Source organism: Arvicola amphibius, chromosome 2, assembly GCF_903992535.2.
Source record: "Arvicola amphibius chromosome 2, mArvAmp1.2, whole genome shotgun sequence".
Classification (NCBI taxonomy): domain Eukaryota; kingdom Metazoa; phylum Chordata; class Mammalia; order Rodentia; family Cricetidae; genus Arvicola; species Arvicola amphibius.
This window is the reverse complement of record NC_052048.2, coordinates 190,200,428-190,224,643: the sequence shown is the minus strand read 5'-3', so window position 1 is coordinate 190,224,643 and position 24,216 is coordinate 190,200,428. Positions and strand designations below refer to the sequence as shown.

The window sequence follows — 24,216 nt, the reverse complement described above, 5'->3', positions numbered from 1 at the left end:
AGGGTCATCAATAATAGTTATCACTCAGTGACTGTAGGGCTTGGTGGGTCTGCCTAAGCCCTTTTCATCCGACTTCCTTCCTTGGGATTCCTCTAACACCACTGTTTACGCAGTGCTGTAGAGCTCTGCCCACATTCCACATCTGTCCTTTAGGACCCTGCTTCATTGTCCATATAAAGGGATGGGAGCAGTGGGATCAAGCCAGGAGCTGGCAGGAACAGAAGCTTCTGCTACTTGTACTGCCAAGACACTTGCCTTGTAGGATAGTACTTCGGGTGGAGGGAAAAGGCAGAGTCAAAATGTAAAATCCTGCTAGCAGACTTTGGAGCTGGGCAGATTGCTGCACTTTATTCCAGAAAACTTGGGAGGAGCAAACAACCTATTAGTGACCCTAATGGCATTTATCACTGGCTGTACTTATTGAATTCTTTGTGTTCCGTCTCAGCTGAATCACAGAGAGAAGCATAAAGCAAATAAATTACATGAAGTAATTCGCTGTCTGTGAGCAGTCTATTCTATTTGTTAAGGTGAAGAATTGGCATTAACCTGTATGTGTGCTTCCAGCTCTTTCGTGTTCATAAATAAGGGACGGAACCTTGTTTGTACTGTATTGGGCCTCTGTCGACTTTTTTCATCCCATGGTGCATTGTGCTAGCATACCACCCTGCTCCGTTCCCAACACCACTTCCTCCTAAGAAAATAGCCCCTTTCTTTACTTTCTATTGCATCAGCTGCTCTCATTCTCTCCTCACATTTTCTAGCTTCATTTGGGAAGTAAGTGCTTTGGGCAGAGAAAAGAGGGAAAAGTCACCTACGATTAATGAGGGGGTTATTTTCTTGCAGAACTTCTGTTTTGTGAAGTATGAAAAGCTGCATTCTGTGTCTAGGAGAGATTCTGAAGCCTCTCCTCCCTTGGAGACCATAATATGTGACTATAATCAGCAATCAAGGTGTTTTTTTCATAGCATCCCTTCATTTCATGTTCTCTCATATAAATCAGTACCTTAGTTCATTCTTGGGTGTTATAATGTCATAAACCAGCTAGCTTCTAAACAACGTGATTTGGTTCCTCCTATTACCTCACGTGGAGAAAGAAGCTCAGGCCAGGACTCCAGCAAGTTCATTATACGTTGAGGGGTCTTCTCCTCCAGTACATAGACTGCCTTCTTGGTGTGTCTTTCCTTATACAGTGAAAGAGGCAACTTCTTCTGTGCCTCTCTTGTAAGATCCCTAAATCCATTCATGGTCTTTGATGACCTAATCACCTCTCTATACCCTGACCCCACTGTTTAATACCAGCACACTGAGGATTATTAGGTTTGCCCCAGGAATTTTGAAGGGACATTAACATTTAGACCATAACCACTCTGATCTCAGCAATCAAGGTGTTGTTTTCATAGCGTCCACCCTGCATCCTTCATTTCATGTTCTCTCATTCCCCCTTTTGTCTCCAGAGTTTGGTAGGTCTTCATTGCCAGCAAATGGCTCACATATGTGTGCTTTACTTCAGACTTTCTTCCGGGCACCTCACTCACTTACCTTTTTGTGCAGAGTCAGCTCTCGCAGATCTCTTGCCTTTTCTCTAAAGCTGTTCTCCTAAGCCTGACTCTGTGTCAGATGTCCACTGTTAAAAAGGCAGCTTAACAGCCTGTAGGATGCATTATATAAAATCTCTCTAATATAAATAGCTAGTACTGGCTTGTTGGTATGTTTTTCCTTACACCATTTTACTTCGTTTATTTGTAAATAATTATACATCTGAAATAATTGGCAACCCATTCTCTTTAGCTTTTACCTTGATTTTTGAACAGAATTCATTCACATCTGAGCAAATGATAATCTTTCTGCTACAAACGGCATCTAGTAGAAAGGTTAAAGAATAGAATTACTGCACTCTGTGTGTTTAAGAAGTACAAGCTATAAACTTTGTTTTTAGACGTACATTTAATACTGGGGACATAGTACATGCTTTCAGAGAAAGGTTGCTAGATTGTGTGTAATATGTAAGTATCCATCTAATTAGGTTGTTTATTATCTTTAGCATAACATATAATTCAGTGTACACACTATGTTTGGTGTCCAGGTCTATAGTGGACACTGCAGGTTCCATGCCTGTGGCTGCCTCAAACCTTTCCTTCCTCTTTCTTCCACTATTTCTGCAGCAAAAATGATGATGCATTTTAAGCAGAGTTGATAGTAAATTTAAAAATTGCTTTTCTTCCGAAATTCTTTGCCTAAGGTTTTCTATTGAATTATCTTTTCTACCTTCTATGTCATCATTCTTTACTCCGGCTGGGAGAATCTCACAGTGAAAAGACTGATTATCTTGAGTAAACATGATCCTATCCCCAGATACCACCTACCACTGGCATTTGAGCAAAGCTGTAGGCAGACACTGCTTTTCTTCATGCCTGGAAAATCCATTCGCACGTGTCGTGGTCAGCAGCAACACTTCACATGACTCATTTAATAGTCACCTGGCAACCAGGGAAGACAGAAATTCACTCCTGACAATGCTTGTTGTCATAGTGTCTTATCAGGACATCATGATGAATGTTGAATTTTTTGATTAAATGCATGATTATAAAATCAGTGTTAGGCTGGGTGGTGGTGGCGCACGCCTTTAATCCCAGCACTTGGGAGGCAGAGGCAGGCGGATCTCTGTGAGTTCGAGACCAGCCTGGTCTACAAGAGCTAGTTCCAGGACAGGCTCTAGAAACTACAGGGAAACCCTGTCTCGAAAAACCAAAAACAAATAAATAAATAAGTAAAAATAAAATCAGTGTTAAATATCATTTCAAAGAATAACTGATCTCTTTTATAACATTTGGATGCTGATTCTTGCTTTGAATTATAATGTAATTCCATCACAAGGCTCTTCTAAAATGCATATTTTGAACTGTGTGTTGGATGGAATTCCAGTGGTGAGGAGTCTGCGGTAGGAAACTGAGTTCAGGGTCAGCTTAAGTTATGGATAGATACCTGTTTCAAAAAACTGTCTGTGGAGGGAAGCACTGTCTCTCCAAAGTCTTTGTTGTATCCACACTATAAAATATTTAGAAGTTACTTGTATGTTTACTATTAAATATAATTTATGGATATATAATCTAAAGGGGTTAGAGGCATGTCTCTGTTGGTAAGGTACTTGCTGTCCAAGCATGAGGACATGAGCTTTATCCGCAGAGTCTGTGTAATATGCCAGGTCTGGCAATATGTGTCTATAAACCTTGCTGTGAGAAAGTAGAGATAAAAAACCTCAGCTTTTATGATAGTGCAGTTCCCCATGTGGAAGGGAAACCCAGTGCTACCCTGATCTGATAGCCTGTCTGAGCTGTGTCCTACCTTACCTGACCAAGAAGAAACCACTGAAGAATATCAGAGCATAGATTACAGGTCATTAAGCCCCAAGGTGTTATCTCAGGCACCAATACTTCTGTTGCCATCTATAGCTGTGTTTGGTACTGAATATCATTATTACTCCAAATGTCAATCTAGCCTTCACCCTCAGGTAGGAGACACTCCTGTGCCCTGCCTCTTCTGCTTATATTCCCTTGACCATACAGCAGCCAACCAAATAAACTTAGGTTCTCTGATGTCTCCTACTCTGTCCAAAAGCAGTGCCAGAAGATGAATCATCTCCCTTGTCAATAACTTGACCTTCCTGATCTGTCAGGTGGGAAAAGTGGAGATTAAGGGCCAAAAATAAAAGGTAATTCCTCACATTTTAGCATGCAATCCATGATCATTTAGAGCCTGTCCTGAGACACCTATACTATGCTCATAGTGCCCTGTGGTTCCTTACCCAAGAGGCCTGTTCCTAATGGGATAGGCTACACTGCAAAATCATTGTTCAGCAAGATGGCCACATATCCATCCAGATATGAGCAGATTCCCATCTCAGATGCTGACAAATGGATTCTGGATTATTTTTTTTAACTTTCTCTGTTCTTTCATCCTTTTTTTTTGCTTATGCTTTTGCCTCCTTCACTGTTTTCTTCTTCTCATCTTCACCTTATTGTGTCACTGTCAGCATCCTGTGTGCTCACTGCTTTGAAGAACACCAAGGTTGGTTAGCCACATCTGCCTCAAAGCCTTATCCTCTAACCAAAGCTAAAAGACACAGAGAGAACTGTTACCCGTGAGAGGTTCCACGCTGTTTGAGTGGTAGTGTTTTCCTTGGAGGCAGAGAACAGGGAGGACTCCCACATAGGTTTTAGGAAAAGGAATCTGAAAGATTGCATTTCCTCATATGCTATGTTTTCTACAAATATCAGCTTCTTTGGTGATGACATGGCTGGGCCATGAGCCCATCAATTATCTTAGTCCTTTCTGGACTCTGTCACTGATAAGTGATGAGTTGTGATTCAGTTGGGTGGGGGATTTGGGGCATCTTTTAATACTAAGTCACCTGCTTTGGACTGAAAATAACAAGTATGTTATTTGGATCCATTTCTAGAGTAGACAGATGGGGTCAGGGGCAATGCAAATCTCTATCCCTGCAGTCAGCAGCTAAGTCAGCCTAAAAATAATCTTCTTGTGCAAACTGTCATTTATGTCAGAACATAACTCCTCTACATATGAAGAGCCATTCCTAGGAATGCCTTCAGAATCCCCAGGTGCCATGGTAACAGGCACTCATTAACATGTGCAATAGGCTTTTAATTGCAACAAAAAAGTACAATTCAGGAAGTTTCATATATTGTATTATATGGTGGGAACTTATAATAATCTTGGTTATCTTAGCATGAATGCCAGGTTATTTTTGGCATGAATTTTCTTAGAAATAACCATAATGATTTAATAGGAATACTGCATGGAGAAAAATATATTAAGAGGTAACCAAAGTCAGTTATCATTTGTCTATATAATTTTGTTCCCCGTGAATATTTTGTAAAAAAATATAAATGAACTTAGATGATTTACTTTTTTACACTATTCTTTATGTTAGATAAAAGGGAATCTAATTCTTTTTTAAAAGATGATCTATCCTATGGGACAGATGCTCAGCTGCCTGAGTGTATCAACCTTTATTTTTCATTTTTATTTATTATCAAAATCAATATGCTATTTGGAAACTGCCAAATTGTTTCTAGATATCTAAAGGACTACAATTTGGAGAATAATATAAAGTGAGTCTCATTAGAAAGTTTGCTTGGACCAGATGGTACGGATGAGAGCTCTCAGCTGAAGTGGCTTTTGTGCACAGTGAAGTGGGTTGGACACTGGTCATACATTCACTTCGTTTGATCTCAGCTGTGCAGAGATAATGGAGAAATTAGAGAAATGATTCCTTTTTCTGTTTCCAGAGCTAATACTCTGTGTTCTAAAATCCTATTAACTTATATATGGCAAAATAGCATGCAGTGGAAGATTTTTAAAGAAGCTTTGAAAGTGTGTGAATTTATTTAACCAGAAAACAAGTAAAGAAGAAATAAAATAATGGATATAGTGACCAAGGAAGTTTTGAGGAAGATTATAGGAAGACTTTTGGAACCACTTAAATCCCAAGTCTGTTTACTTTCTAATTCTGTTTCTTCTTGAGGCCACCTAAAATCTGTTGTACCCAGTCATGCGGTGACTAGTTCATGAATGAGTAGTGATCATTTGATTGGTTCTTACTAGCCCACATTTTGTCTGTGGTCCAGGTTATTGTTTCTTTATTTGTCTCCTGAGACTTAGAGTTAAACCCAGGGCCTGCAGCATGCTGTGCAAGTGCCCTACATTGAGCCATGGCCCCCACTGTTGATCTTTGTGGTAGCTCTTCTTCTCTAGCCCATTGTTCTCCCAGTCTTCCTACCTCAGTCTCCCAGTACTAAGCTCCAGGCATGTCCCATCTTGCACTGCACTATGTGGTCCACATTGTCTCTCAGAGGAAGATGTGTAACTTCAGAGAAAATGGACCCAAATCATCTCAGTCAGATTAACCTTGACCTGAGATATAATGTTTCTAGTTGAATTAAGAGCTACAGAATAATATAAGAGACGAGGTTTGCTTATTTTATCATTCAGTTTTCACTAATTTTATCTTGAATACACAAATAAGGTGCTCTGAGTTGTATTTCTTACTATACAATTGCTCTGGTTTTAAACCTCAGCCCATTTCTGAGAACCAGGTCAGCTGCCTACTGCTAGTAGCTGGCACACCATGGGTAAAGAAAAGAAAATACGCTTTTATTTCTCTGCCCATTAAGGAAAAATGGCAGCGGTGTCCCTTGCCTCTGTTAAAGGCCTCCTTGGAAATTATGTAGACCTGCCCCTAACCCTTTGGATTCTGAGTTGAATCTTTCCAGAGTCAGAAGACTGCAGAGGTCTTTGCTATTACGATCTATACTGATCTCCCAGGTGTGGGACTTCCTGTCTTTCCACGTAATACCTATAGAGGTAAGACAGTGTTACAAAAGTGTCCTTATTTCTTTGAATTATATAACTAATTAAACAAATGTGTACTGATCTACTTCTCCTGTTACATGAATAGTAGAGTATCTTTATAGGAACTGAAAGTACACATTTCCTTTACTATGCATTCCTCACCTGTGGGAGACTCCTATCTCATTCTGCTAGAATACCGAAAAATCCGGGGTTATTTTCCCCTCCATAGTTAGGGGTATTCAGTGGGGTAGAGAAATTCTTCCAACTTATGTAAGTACTTTATATAAAGTAAATGATGACTTTCAAATATTAGAGTTAAATGAATTTTTTATGAGTTGAAAAACATAACAGGAAAATGTATTAAAGTAATTTTCAATATCACAAAAAATTCCACATTTGGGAATTTATACTCTTCTTGTGTAAAACCTGGCGTTCTTTTATAAAGCACATTGATTGAGTAGTTGATTAATTTGGAGGAAGAGCAAACATGCCATGGTAGTTCTCCCTTTCTACCACATGTGTCCTAGACATGGAAGTCAGATTCTGACAAGCACTTCCTTCTTTCCTTTCTTCCTTCCTTCCTTGCTTTCTTCCTTCCTTGCTTCCTTCTTTCCTTTTTTCAAGATAGGGTTTCTCTGTGTAACTGCCCTGGCTGTCCTGGAACTAGCTCATGTAGACCATGATGGCTTCTGACTCACAGAGATCTGTCTAACCTCTGCTTCCCTAGTGCTGGGATTAAAGTCATCTACCACTCACTCCTGCCCAGTGATGACAAGCACTTTTATCTGCTGAGCCATCTACTGAAACAACAACACAAAAAGAAGAAAAGAAAGAAGGAAGGAAGAAAGGAAGGAAGGAAAGAAAGAAAAGGAAAGGAAAGAAAAGAAAAGAAAAGAAAAGAAAAGAGAAAAGAGAAAAGAAAAAAGAAAATCTGGTCTTTATATGATTATTTTAAGCCTCCCCAGAAGATTCTTATTTTTAGAAATATGTCATTAAGTGTTTGTCTTTGAGCTGACTTCATCACAGATCCATTCTGTTCGAATCCCTTGAAATCTCCAACTTGTGTAAGAGTTCAATGACATAAAGATCTATGTATAGTGAGAAGTTACTAGGGAAGGGGAAAGAGTGTTTGTGTTTTTAGTTGAATTTTTTTTAAACAGTTGCCTTCTTCAGTACTTATTTGTTTGAAACAATAAATACTGATGGTTCGAGTTGAGCTTGTGGTTGTTGGTCTCCACTGTCCTGAAGCCAGGAGTGTGTGATAGGACTTTCCATTTACTCTGGAAACTGTCCACATTTCTTCTAGTTCAAGTATCTTAATTTTTCCTCTGGCCCTTAGAACTGTAGTTTTAAAGTTCACAAATGAATGGATCGGTCTATTTAACTTACGTGAAACTGTTTCTTTCAGCTTTTTGCCTGAATTCATCAATGGGGACTTTGATTCTATTAGGCCTGAAGTCAGAGAGTTCTACACCGAGAAGGTAAAGCACACTCACTTTTATACTCAAGCTTTCGCTAGTGCCATTTCTCTCACATGACCATCTTGGGTGGTGAATATGGATTGAAAAAAATCTTTGCTTATTTTCATACTTTTTGCTGTAGAATTGTTAATATATACTAAAATAAAATCTTTACAAATGACAAATAGAAACATAGTATTAGAAGTTCTAACAGTATCAAATATGCATCAGTCAACACCTCAAGCATATTCAGTATGTTTATAGTTTACTAGGCATGTTAATAACTTATTGCTGTTTATACTCTCATTGGTTATTATATTTTCACAAATATTTTATCTTATTTAACAAATGTGTTATATTATTATTTTACTTAACCAATTCCCAATGAATGTATTTAAACTGTGTCTATTTTCTCTCAATGTAAACTCTTATGAAAATGTTTTTATAAATGTTTTTAAAAATGTGCATAATTGTGTATTCCTTGAATTTAAGAATCAAAGTTTTTTTTCTATAATATTTAGGGTTTTTGTTCTGAACAAAACTACTATGAGATTAGTAATAACTATTCTTCTTCACTGTTATTGCAAATTTTCTTAAGATTCTTGACACTTAAAAACCATATAAAAGGTCTAACTGGGGATGATGGAATCACACAGTAATGAATTACAGTAGTTACTGATTAAAGAAACATTCCACAAGTTTTAGAATTCAATACAGATATTTTAAAGGAAAAGTCATAGTATTAATGTGTATTATTCTTAACTGGTATAGCCAAATCACACATATTTTCTTTTAAAGAAATTGCAGTGACTGTGATCATAAAGTAAATTTTTTTTAAGGCTGGGGAGAGATTAGATAATGTTTTAACGCACAGGAAATAGTAGACGAATAGCTACAGGCAAGCAATGACTACTAAAAGTGGCAGAGGGAGGAAGAAAAATGGCTCAGTAGTTAAGGGCACTGCCTACTCTACCAGAGGACCAGCTTAATACCCAGTAGGCACATAGGAGCTCACAACATCTGTGACTCCAGTTCCAGGGTGCCCTTGCACAAGCATGCATTTGGACAAACATTCATACCTCTGATACCTCTGAATTAAAAATAAATAAAATCTCCAAAAAGAATTTGAAGAGTGTTAAAATTTGCTCTTAGGACAAGGCCCCCGATGGTAGTGAGTGAGTGTGTGTGTGTGAGTGTGTGCGTGTGTGTGAGTGAATGTGTGTGAGTGTGTGTGAGTGTGTGTGTGTGAGTGAGTGTGTGCGTGTGTGTGCGCATGTGCACACACACAGCACATATTTAAAGAAGAAGACTGATGGAACAGGGAAGACAGAACTAGAGTGGGGGGAGACTGTGGGGAGGAAATAATGTAAAAACAATACTCGTGTATAAATTTCTCAAACTATAATAATAAATGTTTTAGGAAAGAAAAGAAAAAAGACAAGGAGAGGGGATGAAAGAGAAAGGAAGTTAGAAATGGCATAAGGGAACCAAGGCTGTTGTGAATGCAAACTCTGGGATTGGCCGGGATGCAGGTTTTTGTGAGCCCCATCTGTCCACCAGCTGATCAGACCTTCCTTCTGCAAGGGAAGACCATTCCTGACGTAGTGTTTGATATTCATGCTCAATTACTTCAGCACTGGCATGTTCCTGTTCATTCCTCCCCAGCCTCACTTCTCATTAACCCATCCCTCAGCCTCGCTGGGAAGGAGCTCTGGCCTTGCTTACAATGCAGAGTTGTGCTAATGCATGGGTGTTAATCATAGATCTGGGAGCACAACAAACAGAGGGAGAGGCAGGGACCAGAATACTCAAAAACAAGTTGAAAATATAGTCAGATCTGACTTCTCTCCCTGTCTCTCAATGCTGATGGCTTGCCAAAACTAGAAATGTCAGTCTGATCATTACTGTTCAGGATGAGGAAATGAGCTTCTTAAAAATCTTTTGAATATTTTTAAATAAGGGTTTAGCAATATAGGATATTTTTCAGTTAATATTCTTGATGAATTTCTCTTGTATTTCTTGTTTGCTTGTTTTCAGACTTAAAAAGCGCTTATGTTTTTAAGACAGTTTCGAAAGTTATATTTAGCCATTTCTCCTCATTTCTAAACTGCATGGTTCTAGGTTGCATAGTGCAATCCAGTTTTTCCCTATGTCCTGAGTGTTAAAGTCTCTGCTTTTGGAGTTACCAGGCATGCTCCTAGAGGGCACAGGTGATACCCTTCATGCAGTTACTGTGCCCCATAGAGTGCACCCTGAGTGTTTGGCTGTGAGTTTAATAATGATGATAATTACCAGTTAATGCAACATTACACACAATTTCTATAAGCCATTATCGCCAACTTCAACAGTCTTTAAACTCTTTCATAAGTGAAAGGCCATTATCTTCACTTTCACATCCATCTGGCCCCCAGGCTGGTCTGAGGTTTCAGTGAGCTAAGACTTGGGCTCTAGTAGAGAAAGTAAAGATAAACTTCAGAGTCCTAAAATATTGCTACAACCATAGAGTAATCACAGAGCCAGCATTGATCCATATGGCATTGAACTTTGCAGAGTATATCCAAACCTGTATTTACTATGTAATTCACCTTTCTTTCATCCAACTATAAAACCTCTGCTTTTTTTCTATGTTTGTCTTAGTTTTCCCATTTTGGGTCACTGCTTTTAATTCAATGAGCAATATCTCTTTAAAAATGCTCCTTGTTTGTTTATCTTTAAATTTTTGTTATTGCTTGCCTTTTTTTCCCACATTCTGGCCAATTCTGAGCTCTTTTGACTTAAGTCAGAAATCATCAGTTTCAGGCTTTGTATTTTTCTTTCCATCATGAGCACATACATGTCAGCTTCCTGAGAACTTTGGGGGAAACTACACTTCCCAATTACTGGAATAATCTATGGCTCTTCATTGGTTATAGGAGAAGGGACTTAAACCATGCATACTTGATACTTGAGTATTTGAAGAACCAGTTGCAGCATTTAGCTAATGCCTGAAGATGTTACAGAATAACAGGTTTTTCTATAAATATTTGTGATTAGGAACGGAGGTAAAAGGTTTTGTAAATGTGGTAATTACAGAGAGTTTGTGAGGGAGCTGGGCTGAGGTCACCAGAGTGGGAGAATTCTTCCTGCCCTTACCAGCTGCAGCATGTGGGAGAGAGGGTCCTGAACCTCACCTGGGCAGCACACCAGACCTGACCCTGTTGGCAGAGGTGCGGTGAGCAGGGCCTGTTGACATGAGAGCAGGAGAACTGTCCCCTCTCCCTCCCTCTTATGCTATAGCGTGGCAAGGGTAGGGAAATATTGGACATGGAGGGCATAAGAATGGAGGAACTGGTCCTGCAGCAATTGGGAGAGCTGGCCTTGCAGCTCTCCTAGATAAAACAGTAGAGCTGTCCCTGGTGGGGAGTGAATGACCTGGACCCCAGGACCTGAGAACAGGAAAACTGGCTCCCACTCCTTGTTTCCCTGCTGCATTGTGAAAGCTAACCCGGGTAGTGCTGGAGACCTCTCCCTGATAGTGAGGATGAGGGTAAGCTAGTGGGCTGACCAACCTAGCTACCACCCAGGCCCAAAGACAGGGCTACAAGGTAGTTCACTGCAAGATCTACCTTAACTGTGCACTGCTGGAACATGTGAAGGGGCCTGACCTGCAGATCCAAAGCTACAGGATCTCCATGACACAAGGCAACTACAGGATTTGCAAGAGGAATCCTAGTGAGGGCCTAGTATTGATAGTGTAACAGAAGCCAGAGGTCTGGAACCAGATCAATGGCTCATTGCAATGATTCTCACAAGCAAAGATGTATGGACTAATGGGAATTCTATGTGACTCACTGGGCTACACTACAGCTTCCACACCAAGATTTTTTTTAATTTAATTTTGTTTGTTTAGTTTGGGTTTTGTGGGAGTTTTTTGTATGTTTTTTTTTGTTTTCACTTTTTTTTTGTTTTTTTGGTTTTTTTTTTGTTTCCAGTTTATTTATTTTTTATTAAAAATTGCCATCTCCTCCTCTCCTCCTCCCCCTTCCCTCCCCTCCCCTCCACCCATACCCCCACTCCCTCCCTCTCCAGGCCAAAGAGCCATCAGGGTTCTCTACACTATGTTGAGTCCAAGGTCCTTCCAACTCCCTCCAGGTCCAGGAAGGTGAGCAACCAAACTGACAAGGCTCACACAGAGCCCGTCCATGTCGTAGAGACCAAGCCCATCGCCATTGTCCTTGGCTCCTCGGTCAGCCTCCACCATCAGCCACTTTCAGAGAGTCCAATTTGGTCGCATGTTCCATCAGTCCCATTCCAAGTGGACTTGGTGGTCTCCCATTAGTTCTGTCCTGCCGTCTCAGTGGGTGAACGCATCCCTCATGGTTCTGACTTTCTTTCTCATGATCTCTCTCCTTCTGCTCCTCATCAGAACTTTGGGAGCTCAGTCCGGTGCTCCAATGTGGGGCTCTGTCTCTATCTCCATCCATCGCCAGGTGAAGGTTAAGACTCGCAGTGAGCCCGTCCATGCTGTAGAGTTCACATTCATTGCCGTTGTCCTTGGTTTCTCAGTCCTCCTCCACCGTCAGCCACATTCAGAGAGCCCGGTTTGGTCCCCTGTTCCATCAGTTCCATTCCAACTGGACTTGGTGGTCTCCCGTTAGATCTGTCCCACCGTCTCAATGGGTAAACGCACTCCTCGCTGTCCTGGCTTCCTTGCTCATGATCTCCCTCCTTTTGCTCCTCATCAGGACCTCGGGAGCTCAGTCCGGTGCTCCTATGTGGGGCTCTGTCATTTTCTCCATCCAATGCCAGGTGAAGGTTCTATGGTGATATGCAAGATATTCATGAGTATGGCAATAGGATCTGGACATTTCTGGCACCCTCTCCTCAGCTGCCCAAGGACCTAGCTGGGGGCATCTTCCTGGACACCTGGGATCCCCTCTAGAGTCAAGCCTCTGCCAACCCTAGAATGGCTCCCTTAAGTAAGATATATAATTCCTTGTTCCCATATCCACCCTTCCTACATCCCAACCATCCTATTCCCCCAAGCTCTTCCCATCCTCCACTTCACACTTTTCTCGCCCCATCCCCCCTCCCCCCATGCCACCCCACCCCTATGTTCCCATTTTTTGTCCGGCAATCTTGTCTACTTCCAGTATCCAGGAGGATAACTATATGTTTTTCTTTGGGTTCACCTTCTTATATAGCTTCTCTAGGATTTTTACGAATTATAGGCTCGATGTCCTTTATTTATGGCTAGAACCCAATTATGAGTGAGTACATCCCATGTTCATCTTTTTGGGCCTGGGTTACCTCACTCAGGATGGTGTTTTCTATTTCCCTCCATTTGCATGCAAAATTCAAGATGTCATTGTTTTTTACCGCCGAGTAGTACTCTAATATGTATATATTCCACACTTTCTTCAACCATTCTTCCACTGAAGGGCATCTAGGTTGTTTCCAGGTTCTGGCTATTACAAATAATGCTGCTTTAAACATAGCTGAACAGAGGCAGCCTACTGACTGGGAAAAGATCTTCACCAACCCCACAACAGACAAAGGTCTGATCTCCAAAATATATAAGGAACTCAAGAGACTAGACTTTAAAATGCTAATGAACCCAATTAAAAAATGGGGCACTGAACTGAACAGAAAATTCTCAACAGAAGAAGTTCGAATGGCCAAAAGACACTTAAGGGCATGCTCAACCTCCTTAGCAATCAGGGAAATGCAAATCAAAACAACGTTAAGATACCATCTTACACCTGTCAGAATGGCTAAAATCAAAAACACCAATGATAGCCTTTGCTGGAGAGGATGTGGAGTAAGGGGTACACTCATCCATTGCTGGTGGGAATGCAAACTTGTGCAACCGCTTTGGAAAGCAGTGTGGAGGTTTCTCAGGAAATTTGGGATCCACCTACCCCAGGACCCAGCAATCCCACTCTTGGGAATTTACCCAAGAGATGCCCAATCATTTTTTTTTTCATTTTTAAATTTTGTTTTGGGGTGCAGGTTGTAAGGGCAGAGGGCAGAAGTGAGGGGATCAGAATGCGTGTTGTAAAGTCTACAGAAAAATCAATAAAAAGTTTTAAAAAATGATACCTGGTGTGTGTCAACTTGAAAATTAATTCTCATGCTTTTTGTAAAGATTCTGTTGAAACGGGAAGGAGCTGCTGCCGCTGCTCCTCAACAGCACCTCCTTGACTGTTTCTTGCAGAGGCTACTTCGTTAGCATCTCTAAGAATGGATTTCTCATAGCATCACCAACAATGTGATGAGTCTGGTGTGTGGTTTTACCTTCACAGTTCCATGATGTGCCCTGCTCCACTCCTCAATTCAGGGACCACAGGGGATGAGGTGCAAAGGCTGGATCAAGATCAAAATGACTAACCCTTAAAGAGTCAAATAAATTATTCAGTTACTGAAATAGGATTAAACTAGATTATTGAATTGGGGTGATTGGTAATAGAGTGTTAGCAAGGACACTGGTGACCAAATATATGTTCCTTTATGTTGTAACAAGAGTTTGTGCTTTTCAGAAAGTTCTGAAGAACACCAGGACATCCTCTAGACAGAATAGTAAATCACTGGTCACTAGTCAAGAATGGGACTCAAAATCTGGTCTATAATTTTATTGTCCTGAAAAGAATATTGCACGATTGGCTCATACTGGGTTGCCTTGCCCAGCCTTAATACAAAGGAAGGAGCTTAGTTCTATCTCAACTTCATATGTCATGCTTGTTGATACTCATGGTAGGCCTGCCATGTTCTGAACAGAAACAGAGTAATGGAAGAGGGGGAGGCAAAAAGGGAGGTGGGAGGAGAGGAGGGAGGGAGGGAAAACTGTGGTCAGGATGTAAAATAAATGAAAAAAAATTTAATTAACAAAAGAGAATATTGCATGATTGGAACGTGCTACCCAAGGGCCCTGTAGAGCTGCAGTTGCAAAGGCAAAGACATGACCATGGAAGTATGTTCTGATCCCAGTGTAAAGACATGACCATGGAAGTATGTTCTGATCCCAGTGTAAAGACATGACCATGGAAGTGTGTTCCAATCCCAGGGTAAAGACATGACCATGGAAGTATGTTCTGATCCCAGGGTAAAGACATGACCATGGAAGTATGTTCTGATCCCAGGGTAAAGACATGACCATGGAAGTGTGTTCCCATCCCTGGGTAAAGACATGACCATGGAAGTGTGTTCCGATCCCAGTGTAAAGACATGACCATGGAAGTGTGTTCCCATCCCAGGGAAAGCCGAGTGACTGCGGCGGAAAGGCTGTGCTATGTGCCACCAGGTTTCTACTGTGTGTGAAACGTGTCAGCTCACCAGGGAGCTGCAGGAATAGAGCTAGGAGTCAAGACAAATGCCACGGGCCATGTTTCTCCCACCTTTCATCATGCTGTATGTTTTTCTGAATAGGGAAACATGATAAATGTGAGCATATTGCATGGACTTTTAGGAATGACTTTTATTAAACTAATGTTTCCTGACTAAATCTTATCATATAATATTGCTGAAGCCATTTATCAAGTTTTAAAACCTGATTTTAACAAAGATCACAGAAGATCAGAAACTTTTTTACATCTATGTTCCTTTTTATAGCTTTTCAGTGAGAAGAAAATGGCTCCTTGTGTTACCTCACATTACAGTCAACTACCTCAGCGTGTTTCTCTTACAGTTTAAAGGTGGGATTTGGGTTTACATATAATTTTCTCTGTGAAATCATTAGAAACTGGCTTCTAGTTGAATGTGAGTAGAACATTTAAATTATTCTCAAGTGGCTTATTGATATTAAGTAATGCTTTGAATTTTAATGGTAGTTTAACAATGAGAGCACTGATCATAAACAGTAAAGTGGGGAAATGGGAGGAGAATGGGTCAGTGGGTGTATCATGTGTGTTAAATAAGTCATAACTAGTCTTGGATCTTAATACTTGGGCCAATGGGAGTATCATATGTGTTAAATAAGTCATAAGTAATCTTAAATCTTAATACATGGTCCAATGGGTATGTCATGTGTGTTAAATAAGTCATAAGTAGTCTTGGATCTTAATAGCTACATTTAGTTTTTGTAAATAATAGTGTTTTCTTAAACTATAAAATAAATATTTTAAGTTGTTTCATACACAAGTGTTTTGCTACCACATGGGGGAAAAATCATGTTTAATGGCCCTGGCTCCTTTTATGCTTGTAGTAATGATCAAACAATGATATAGGTGCAAGAATGTTCTAGAAATACTAGCACTCTAGTCTAATGTGGTAGCATGTTCCTCTATTTTTAAAAATTATTGTCCTATGAACTTCTTAATATCTGTTGCTTCTCATTAATGCTGCCTTAAAATATTTTTGTCAGTTCATTTTTCTAAGTATGCAATTTATGAATTTGCTTTTAGCCAAGTATCAGAATCCTTTAGAATATTTTTTGTATTTAACAAAGCCTTTGGTTCAGTCCTATTTAAATTTCATTGAATGTCTTCTGTTAAAAATATCTGCACTGATCTACTCACATCTCTTAAATATTATTATTTTCACCGTTATTGGTGTCTTTTTTTTAGTTCTTCCTACCCATATGCCAACAAAAATTAGATAAACTAAAATTAAGTAACTTAGAGAACATAATAAATTGGATTGTTAGAATATTTAAAGTGAGCACAATTGATTATTATGTAAGCACAATAAACTATAGAACACTTAAAGGCCAACTCCGTTCACTTGCATACTTTTCTGAAAAATAGAAACAAAATGAAGCAAACAAATTCTGAGCACAGCAAATCTGTAGGCTTAGGCGTGAAGACTAATTAGCATATGCTGTGATATAAAGCTGTTGCTGAGGGAATTATAGACAGGCAGTTTCCACTGACAGTGAATGGCAGGTTCTTCCCATTCTCTGAACTGGCTGCCTAACCTTTATTAGCATCTCACCAAGGGGATGATGAGACCGCCAGGGGAACATCATGCGAAACTGTTTCCTGAATGTATCTTAATTCCTGCGCTTGCTTCAATCATGGCCCCTTCAAAATGAATTGATTGCGTCTATATATTTTAGGAACCTGTTTTGTTTGAAGTGATTTAATATCCTTAAGGTTTTAGGAGGGAAGAGCCTTTGACCTTTATCTACAAGTGCTCCCGATGAGGTCCACATGACCCCACAGTGCATACCTGCCCTCCTCAAACCTCTTGTATTGCATCTACTCTGGGTCTCTGGCACTACCTCTCTTTCTAAGTCACCTGGAGGAGGGGGCCTACTCATCTGTCCTCTCTGTCTGCTACCAGTTTGTTCATATTTTCTTCTTTTGAACCTATTTGCAGAACTTGAAATGAACAGTTTTATTATGATTTTCCTCCTTATCCCTGCTAACATGTGACCTAGTGAAACTTAGCATCCATGGCCATTCATCTTGGCATCCCTGCTCATCAGTAGGTTCTCAGTGAGGTCCATATGAAGCAGGATATAAACCTCCTGTCACATGCTCGTTCAGACCCAGTCCAGCTAGCCTTGGTGAGCTCCCATTAGATCAGTCCCGCCGTCTCCGTGGGTGGACACACCCCTCGCGGTCCTGACTTCCTTGCTCATGTTCTCCCTCCTTCTGCTCTTCATCTGGGCTTTGGGAGCTCAGTCCAGTGCTCCAATGTGGGCACCAAGACCAGCTGGACTGGGTCTGAACGAGCATGTGATCAAACCAGACTCTCTGAATGTGGCTGACAATGAGGATCGACTGAGAAGCCAATGATAATGACACGGGATTTTGATTCTACTGCATGTACTGGCTTTTTGAGAGCCTAGTCTGTTTGGATGCACACCTTCCTAGACCTGGATGGAGGGGGCGCCTTGGACTTCCCACAAGGCAGGGCACCCTGACTTCTCCTCTTATGTCTGGAGAGCAAGGGGGAGGGAGAGTGGGATGAGTGGGAGGGAAATGGAAGGATAGGAGGAAGTGGAAATTTTAAATAAATAAATTTTAAAAAATAAACCTATTAGAACTAGAGGGACAAGACACAGGTCTTATATGATATTTCACTTAAAGAAGACTAAAGAAGACTAAAAAGATGATGTGAGATTGGGAAATTTGCCATTCCATATATCTCTTCTGAAAACCCACAGTGAACAGGGCCATTTTAAATAAGTCTGAGAGAAGTAGAAATTTACCTTAATATTTTTCAAATGTATTTCACCCCAGAATATCTCTATTATTCTTCTATATTGGTTTCCAACTAGGCTAAAATATACCAGGATGCTGCTAAGCCTGTTTCACTATTTCAAAACCTTTTACTGAAAATTAAATGAACTTACTCTTCCTTTTAAAACATACAAGAAAGAATAGCAACCCTAAAGAGTTATTTTAAGGCATTAAAAATACACATTATATGTGAAGATCTATATATGAGTGTGTGTGTCCAAACTCATAGAGTACACAACACGGACAATGAATGCTAGTGTGAACCGTGGACTTAGGCCAATAAGGACATGTGTCTCTAGGTTCAGCTATAATGAATATGCCACTCTGTGGAGGATGCTAACAATGGAGAATACACTGCTAGACCAGTGGCAGAACACTTAGAGAGGAATTTTTATTTCACTGTGAATCTAACCTGCTCTAAAAGTAATGAAGAATGTAGATGAAATTGCTCTACAATACATTAATTAATATAGGCAACTAAGATAGTGGCAATACATTTTAAGAACTTAAAATATGCCAGTTTACATGTGTTTCCATTATAAATTCACTTAGTCTTGGCAGCAACTTAATAGAAATATTATCTGCACCAAACAGATAATTAGAGAGAAAAAGATGCTGAATGACTTGTACAAGATAACACAACTAGGAATTAGTTGAAATAGAACTCAGATAAAGAGGCAGTCTGCCTCCAGAATCCATGCTTTCTTCTAGTCACTATGCCCCATTCATCTTGTGTGATCATGGGAAACTTCTCAAAAATAAAGCAGTGCTTCTCATGATCCAGAAGTACTGTCGACTCCTTTGCATAGGATTTGCATTTTCTGTTACTTAAGTCTTGCTGTGCAAGTTGTTCTAGGTATCCAGGCATCGGTACCCATGAATTTCTCCAGTATTCCAGTCCTTCCCGTCCACATCTTAGTTTTTCTGGAGACACCTGGAAGAAAGTCCTGATAGGTAGAGTAATTGAGCACTGGAGCCTGTTAATACCTTCTGTATTTCCACTCCTTTCTTACTTACATCTTAGACTTTATAGAAGCAAGCGGAGAAGAATCCTGATGGATGGATTCGAGTCTCTTTTGTATATGTATGGTAGCTGTGATGGAATGGTACTAAGACCAATGCCATGTCCCGGGTCAGGACTCTTCTAGGAACAAATAATATCATTTGGGCAGTCTCGCTGAAATAAAATGTCTGTGCATTGTTTTCAAGGTTCTCAGTCACCACTGTGATTCTCAAAGAGAACCTAGAAACCTTGTCTTATAGTTGAAATCGTGGCTATGATTTGGAAAGGTTCCATAGCAAAATAGGCAAAAGGGCACAGGTTATGGTCAGGAAAGGAAGTCACCAATTCTGAGTCCTTTGTCATTTGGTCATTGAAGGTATAATTAATCCCTTTGTGACAAATGATATTGTTGTTAGAAAGCTCATTTGAGGCTTGGCCTGGAAATTTACCAGAGGCTAGTCACATATATACTCAGGCCCTCTATGTAGTACGCACTTCAAACCAGACCTCTAGAGGAAAGAAACAAATGCTTACCCAAGCCACATTATTTGTATCAAGTCTGAGAACAATCAGCCTGTTACTGTTTACAGGATTGTATCTATTTGTGGAGAGAGCTATTGACTGATGAGTTCCTCTGATATCAACCAGGGGTCCTTCTTATAGGCTGGCGTGTTTGAGGGCAGCAGGCTCAAGAGGGCTATGAAAACTCCAGTGTTCTTCTGCTTCCCAGCACAGACATGAGTGACAGGGCCCAAGCTGGGACTGGAGCCATGTCTGGGTTCATGGCCCTGCCACAGTCAGGGTCTACATTGTTATTTGAGACTTCTATTGCCATTAAACGATGGCTATGCAGATGCCCAGAATCTGGGCCACCATCTGGGGCAATATGGGTATTTGAGGGCCACACTGACACTGGGTCCATGCCTGATTGGTCTGCATAGCCTATTGGACCCATGGTGACATCCAGGCCTTGGAATCTGCCAAGGACTATGTCTTTGTTGATATCTATAGCCTATATTGCCACCAAGGGTCATGTGGACATCAGGGCCGTGTACTACCACGTAGGGTCATGTTAGTGTCCTATAGCTGAACCTCTGCCAGGGCCATACAGATCTGAGTGGCCTGCGCTGCTACCCAGTGTCATGGTGTCATCTATACCTGGGCTGCAGCCAAGTGCTATGTCTGGGTCCACGGCCCTGCTGCACCTATGCTCTGTGTTAGTGTTCATTTGCTAACACACACACACACACACACACACACACACACACACAAAGCCAGTGACGATAGGGCTGCACAGCGTTGGTTTCATTCCTCACTTGCTGCACCACTAGGGAGAACTGGCCCTGCAGCTCACCGGCTGCGGCAGTCAGGAAAACAGACCCTGCATCTTGCCTGGAAGCATAGTAGAGCTGACTCTGTTGACGTGGGCACAAGTGATCTGGCCTGGAGGGTATGAGATCAAGAGAGCTGTTTTTACTCATCATGTGCCATAGGATTAAGTGGGTGAGGAAGAGATGAGTTCACCTCCTACCACCCCTTGCTACCTGGGGTGGGTAGGAGAGCTGGCCCTGAGGTCATGAGATAGGGAGAATTGGTACTGCCCCTCACTGGCAGAAGCACTCAGGAAAACAGGCCCTGCCTTTCCCGGGCAGTATAGTAGAGCTGATCTTGTGGGTAGGGGTGCAGGTGAGCCTGTCCTATAGATGTGACAGGAAGAGAGCTGCCACCTCCCCCTCCCTCATATGTTATGTGGTAGCATGGGTAAGGGAAAGTTGCCTTCCCCCCTTATTCCTTGGTACCTTTGGCTGGTGGGAGAGCTGGCCCCACCCCTCACCAGTTGCAGCATACAGGAGAAAGGATCCTGCACATCTCCTGGGCAGAACACTAGAACTGACCCTATTGGGGATGGGGACAGATGTGCCATTCCTATGGACATGAGAGCAGGAGAGTTGCCCCAATCCCTCCCTCATATGTCTTAGGGTGGCAAGGGTAAGGGAAATATACAGCCCATACCTCTTGCCAACTACAACAGGGAGGAAAACTGGCCCCGAGGGCATGAGAATGGAGGAACTGGCCCTGTCCCTTACCAAGTGCAGGAATCAGGAGAGCAGGCCCTGCACCTGTTCTGAACAAAACACTAGAGCTGGCCCTGGTGATGTGTGAGTGACCCTGATCCAATACCTGAGAGCAAAACTGGTCCTCACTCCTTGCTGCCTACTGCATTGTGAGAGCTAACCTGGTAACGCTGGAGACCTCTCCTTGGTGGTGAAGATGAGGGAAAGCTGATGGTTGACCAACCCAAGCACCACCCAGGCCCAAAGTCAGGGCTAAAAGGTAGCTCACTGCAAGATCTACCTCATCTATGCACTGTTGGAGCATGTGAGGGGGCCATACCTGCAGATCCAAACCTACAGGATCTTCATGACACAAGGCAACAACAGGATATCCAACAGGAATCCCAGTGAATGCCAGGAACAATAGTATATCAGAAACAAAAGGCTTGGAACAAGATCAGTGACTTATTACAATGAATACTTACAAGCAAAGATGTATGGACTAAAGGGTGTACTCTGTGACTCACTGGACCACACTATTTCACATCAAGAGTTTATTTATTTGTTTTTTGTTTGGTTGGTTTTGGTTTTTTTGTTTGTTTGTTGTTTTGTTTGTTTGGCTTTAGTTTTGGTTTTACTTTTAAATTTTATTTTGGGACAGGAGAGATTGAAAGAACAGAGGGGAGAAGTGTGGGGACAGGAAGCTGAGTGGGATGAAGATACATGGTATGACATCTACAAAGAATCGATAAAATTTAAAAAGAACAAACAAAAGAAGACTCCTTTTGGAACCCTCTTACACTCAGAATTATGGCCATGCTTTTAGGAAGGAAGCAACCATTTAACACCTTACATTGTACTAAAGATACTTGACTTGCATTGACAGAGAGATGGCTTTTCTTGTTGGAAGTGCTGTAACTTTCATTCAGTTCCACCTCATAAATAAGTGTTATTTTGCAATAGATAGAGCAGTAGAGGTGACACTAGATTAGAATATCTTCATGTTTGGTGTCAATGCAGAGTTGCTACAGTGAGATTGGGTGAAAACTAGAAAGAGGATGCTAATTGCATCAGCTACCTGCTACTCTGAGTTTTTAAAAGTTTAAATTGTGACAGTCTCATTCAAGAAATCATCATTCATAGTTGCCATCTGGTGATTTCAAAAGAAAATGGGCATTTTTAGTATGGAAAAACAGAAGTGCTTGTAAAGAGGCTGGTGATTCAAATTAGATCAGCGGTCTACCCCCTATGCATTTGGAAACAAGCAAATGGAAGGTAGTTATTCTGTGATTACATCTCTGCAGGTAAACACATAGCTCTTGTAACTTTATCCATGCCCATGAATCACTGGGATTCTAATTGGTTTTATCTAACTGTTTCAATTCTTAGCAAGTTTGAGGATGTGTTTGCTCTAATTTTAGATCTGTATCTTTGATTATCTACAGTACATTTCATTTTGTTCTTTGCCTGTTATGTCTTCAATCAGGAGAGCCAGTTTCTACTTGGAGAATCCCATTCAATTCATTTAAAAAGATTAAAAATGTAATATGTTCAATTTTACCAAGAGTTTGAAAATAATTTTCAATGGATATCTTGCATACATGTAAGAAGAAAGATAACTTTAGCAATGAATTGGTAAAGAATGTGAAAGCAAAAAAAATTAAAACTCAGTAGTATTCTTACCTTTTCTTATATAAAATATCAATATTCTAATGTAAGTTGATAGGAACTGTATACCATGTCTTCAGCACAAGTTTTCAAGATGATCTTCAGTGTCTTCATCCTCAGTGATTATCCATTCATTTCTTGTTCCTTTGAGCCACTTGGTTCTCTTGTGGGCAACCACCTACCTCTGTGTTATACTCCATAATTAACTTTCTCTTTCCCTTCCTCTTTGGTGGATGTCATATTTCCCATAAAGAATTTGATTATTGATGAGAAATTTAATAACTTAATTAGCCTAATTTCCAAGACAAATACTTCGTGAGTTATCTTTTCCATGGCTCTTTTAAAATACTCTTCATACTCATGTCTTTTGAACAGGATGTATGCTTTTAGAATATTTTTTACAGCACCCAAGAGACAAAATAGGGTCAAAAAGTAATTTCTCCCAGTAACCCTGACTCTAGAACATAATTCTTATAACAAAAAATGAAACAAAAAGCTTAATGAACAAATCCTGAGTGTGTAATCACTGTTAAACAGATGAAAAAAGTGATGTGCATACATATAGTGGAAGACCGTTTGGCCTCCCTCAGGAGTATAATCCAGTCATTTGTAGCAACACTGATCAAGGAGAAATTGCTATGCTAAGTGAAATAAGCCAGACCCAGAAAGGCAAAGTCAGCACTGTCTTGTTCAAATCTGGAATCTAAAAATGTTTGTCTTCTGAATGGTAAGAGTGACAAGAAGATAACCAGAGGCTGGAGACAGGTTAATGATGCATTCTGTATTTCAGCTAGAGAGGGGCAACTAAAATTGGTGTGATGTTGCATAGGGTAGTGACGCTAAACAGCAATGATGTTTATTTCAAGAAGGTGGAACAAACGTTTCTGAAAGATTTTACTGTAATGAAATAATAAGCAAGGAAATAGATGCATTTTCATCTGTTTTTATATATTACCCATATTGAAATATCACATACCATCTCACTAATATGAATATTCCTTATAATTTTATGGATCAGTGAATAATAAAGCTACATAATTTAGTAAGGAAGGAAATCAGTAAAAGGTTTTTTCTTTGGTTGTTTGTTTTTAAGGGACATCAAACTTCATAGCCACTGAAGGATGTCAACAAGAACCATGACACTTTCTAAATCTCTGTTCATATGGAAGCTGTGTATACTCATAGTGACTCAGAATGCTTAAATGCTGAGGATGTTTAGATATTTGAATTGTAGAGAGCAAACATAATGAAGGCTAAGCTTGACATCATGTTTCTGCTCAAACCTTCATGAATATACAGTTTAGTAACAGGGTGAGTTCAGGGCTTAGTTGACTAATAATGTGGACATCATGTCATTTAAAGTCTTTTCTCATCAGCTGTAGCCTTTGCAAGTTACCTTATCTTTCAAAATATCCATCTGAGCAAGCTACAGCATGATATTTACAATTACCTTATCAAATAATCATAGAATTGAAGAATAAAATTTACATAAAACCTAG

General features: G+C 40.4%; 1 protein-coding gene across 1 annotated transcript in view; it reads left to right on the top strand.

Annotated features, from left to right (window-relative positions):
• Tpk1 (thiamin pyrophosphokinase 1) overlaps positions 1-24,216 on the top strand; it is a 332,106-nt gene that overhangs the window by 138,892 nt on the left and 168,998 nt on the right. Inside the window, exon 5 of the mRNA XM_038319484.1 lies at positions 7,778-7,850. Coding sequence (XP_038175412.1) covers positions 7,778-7,850 — 73 coding nt within the window. The remainder of the gene's footprint in view (positions 1-7,777; positions 7,851-24,216) is intronic.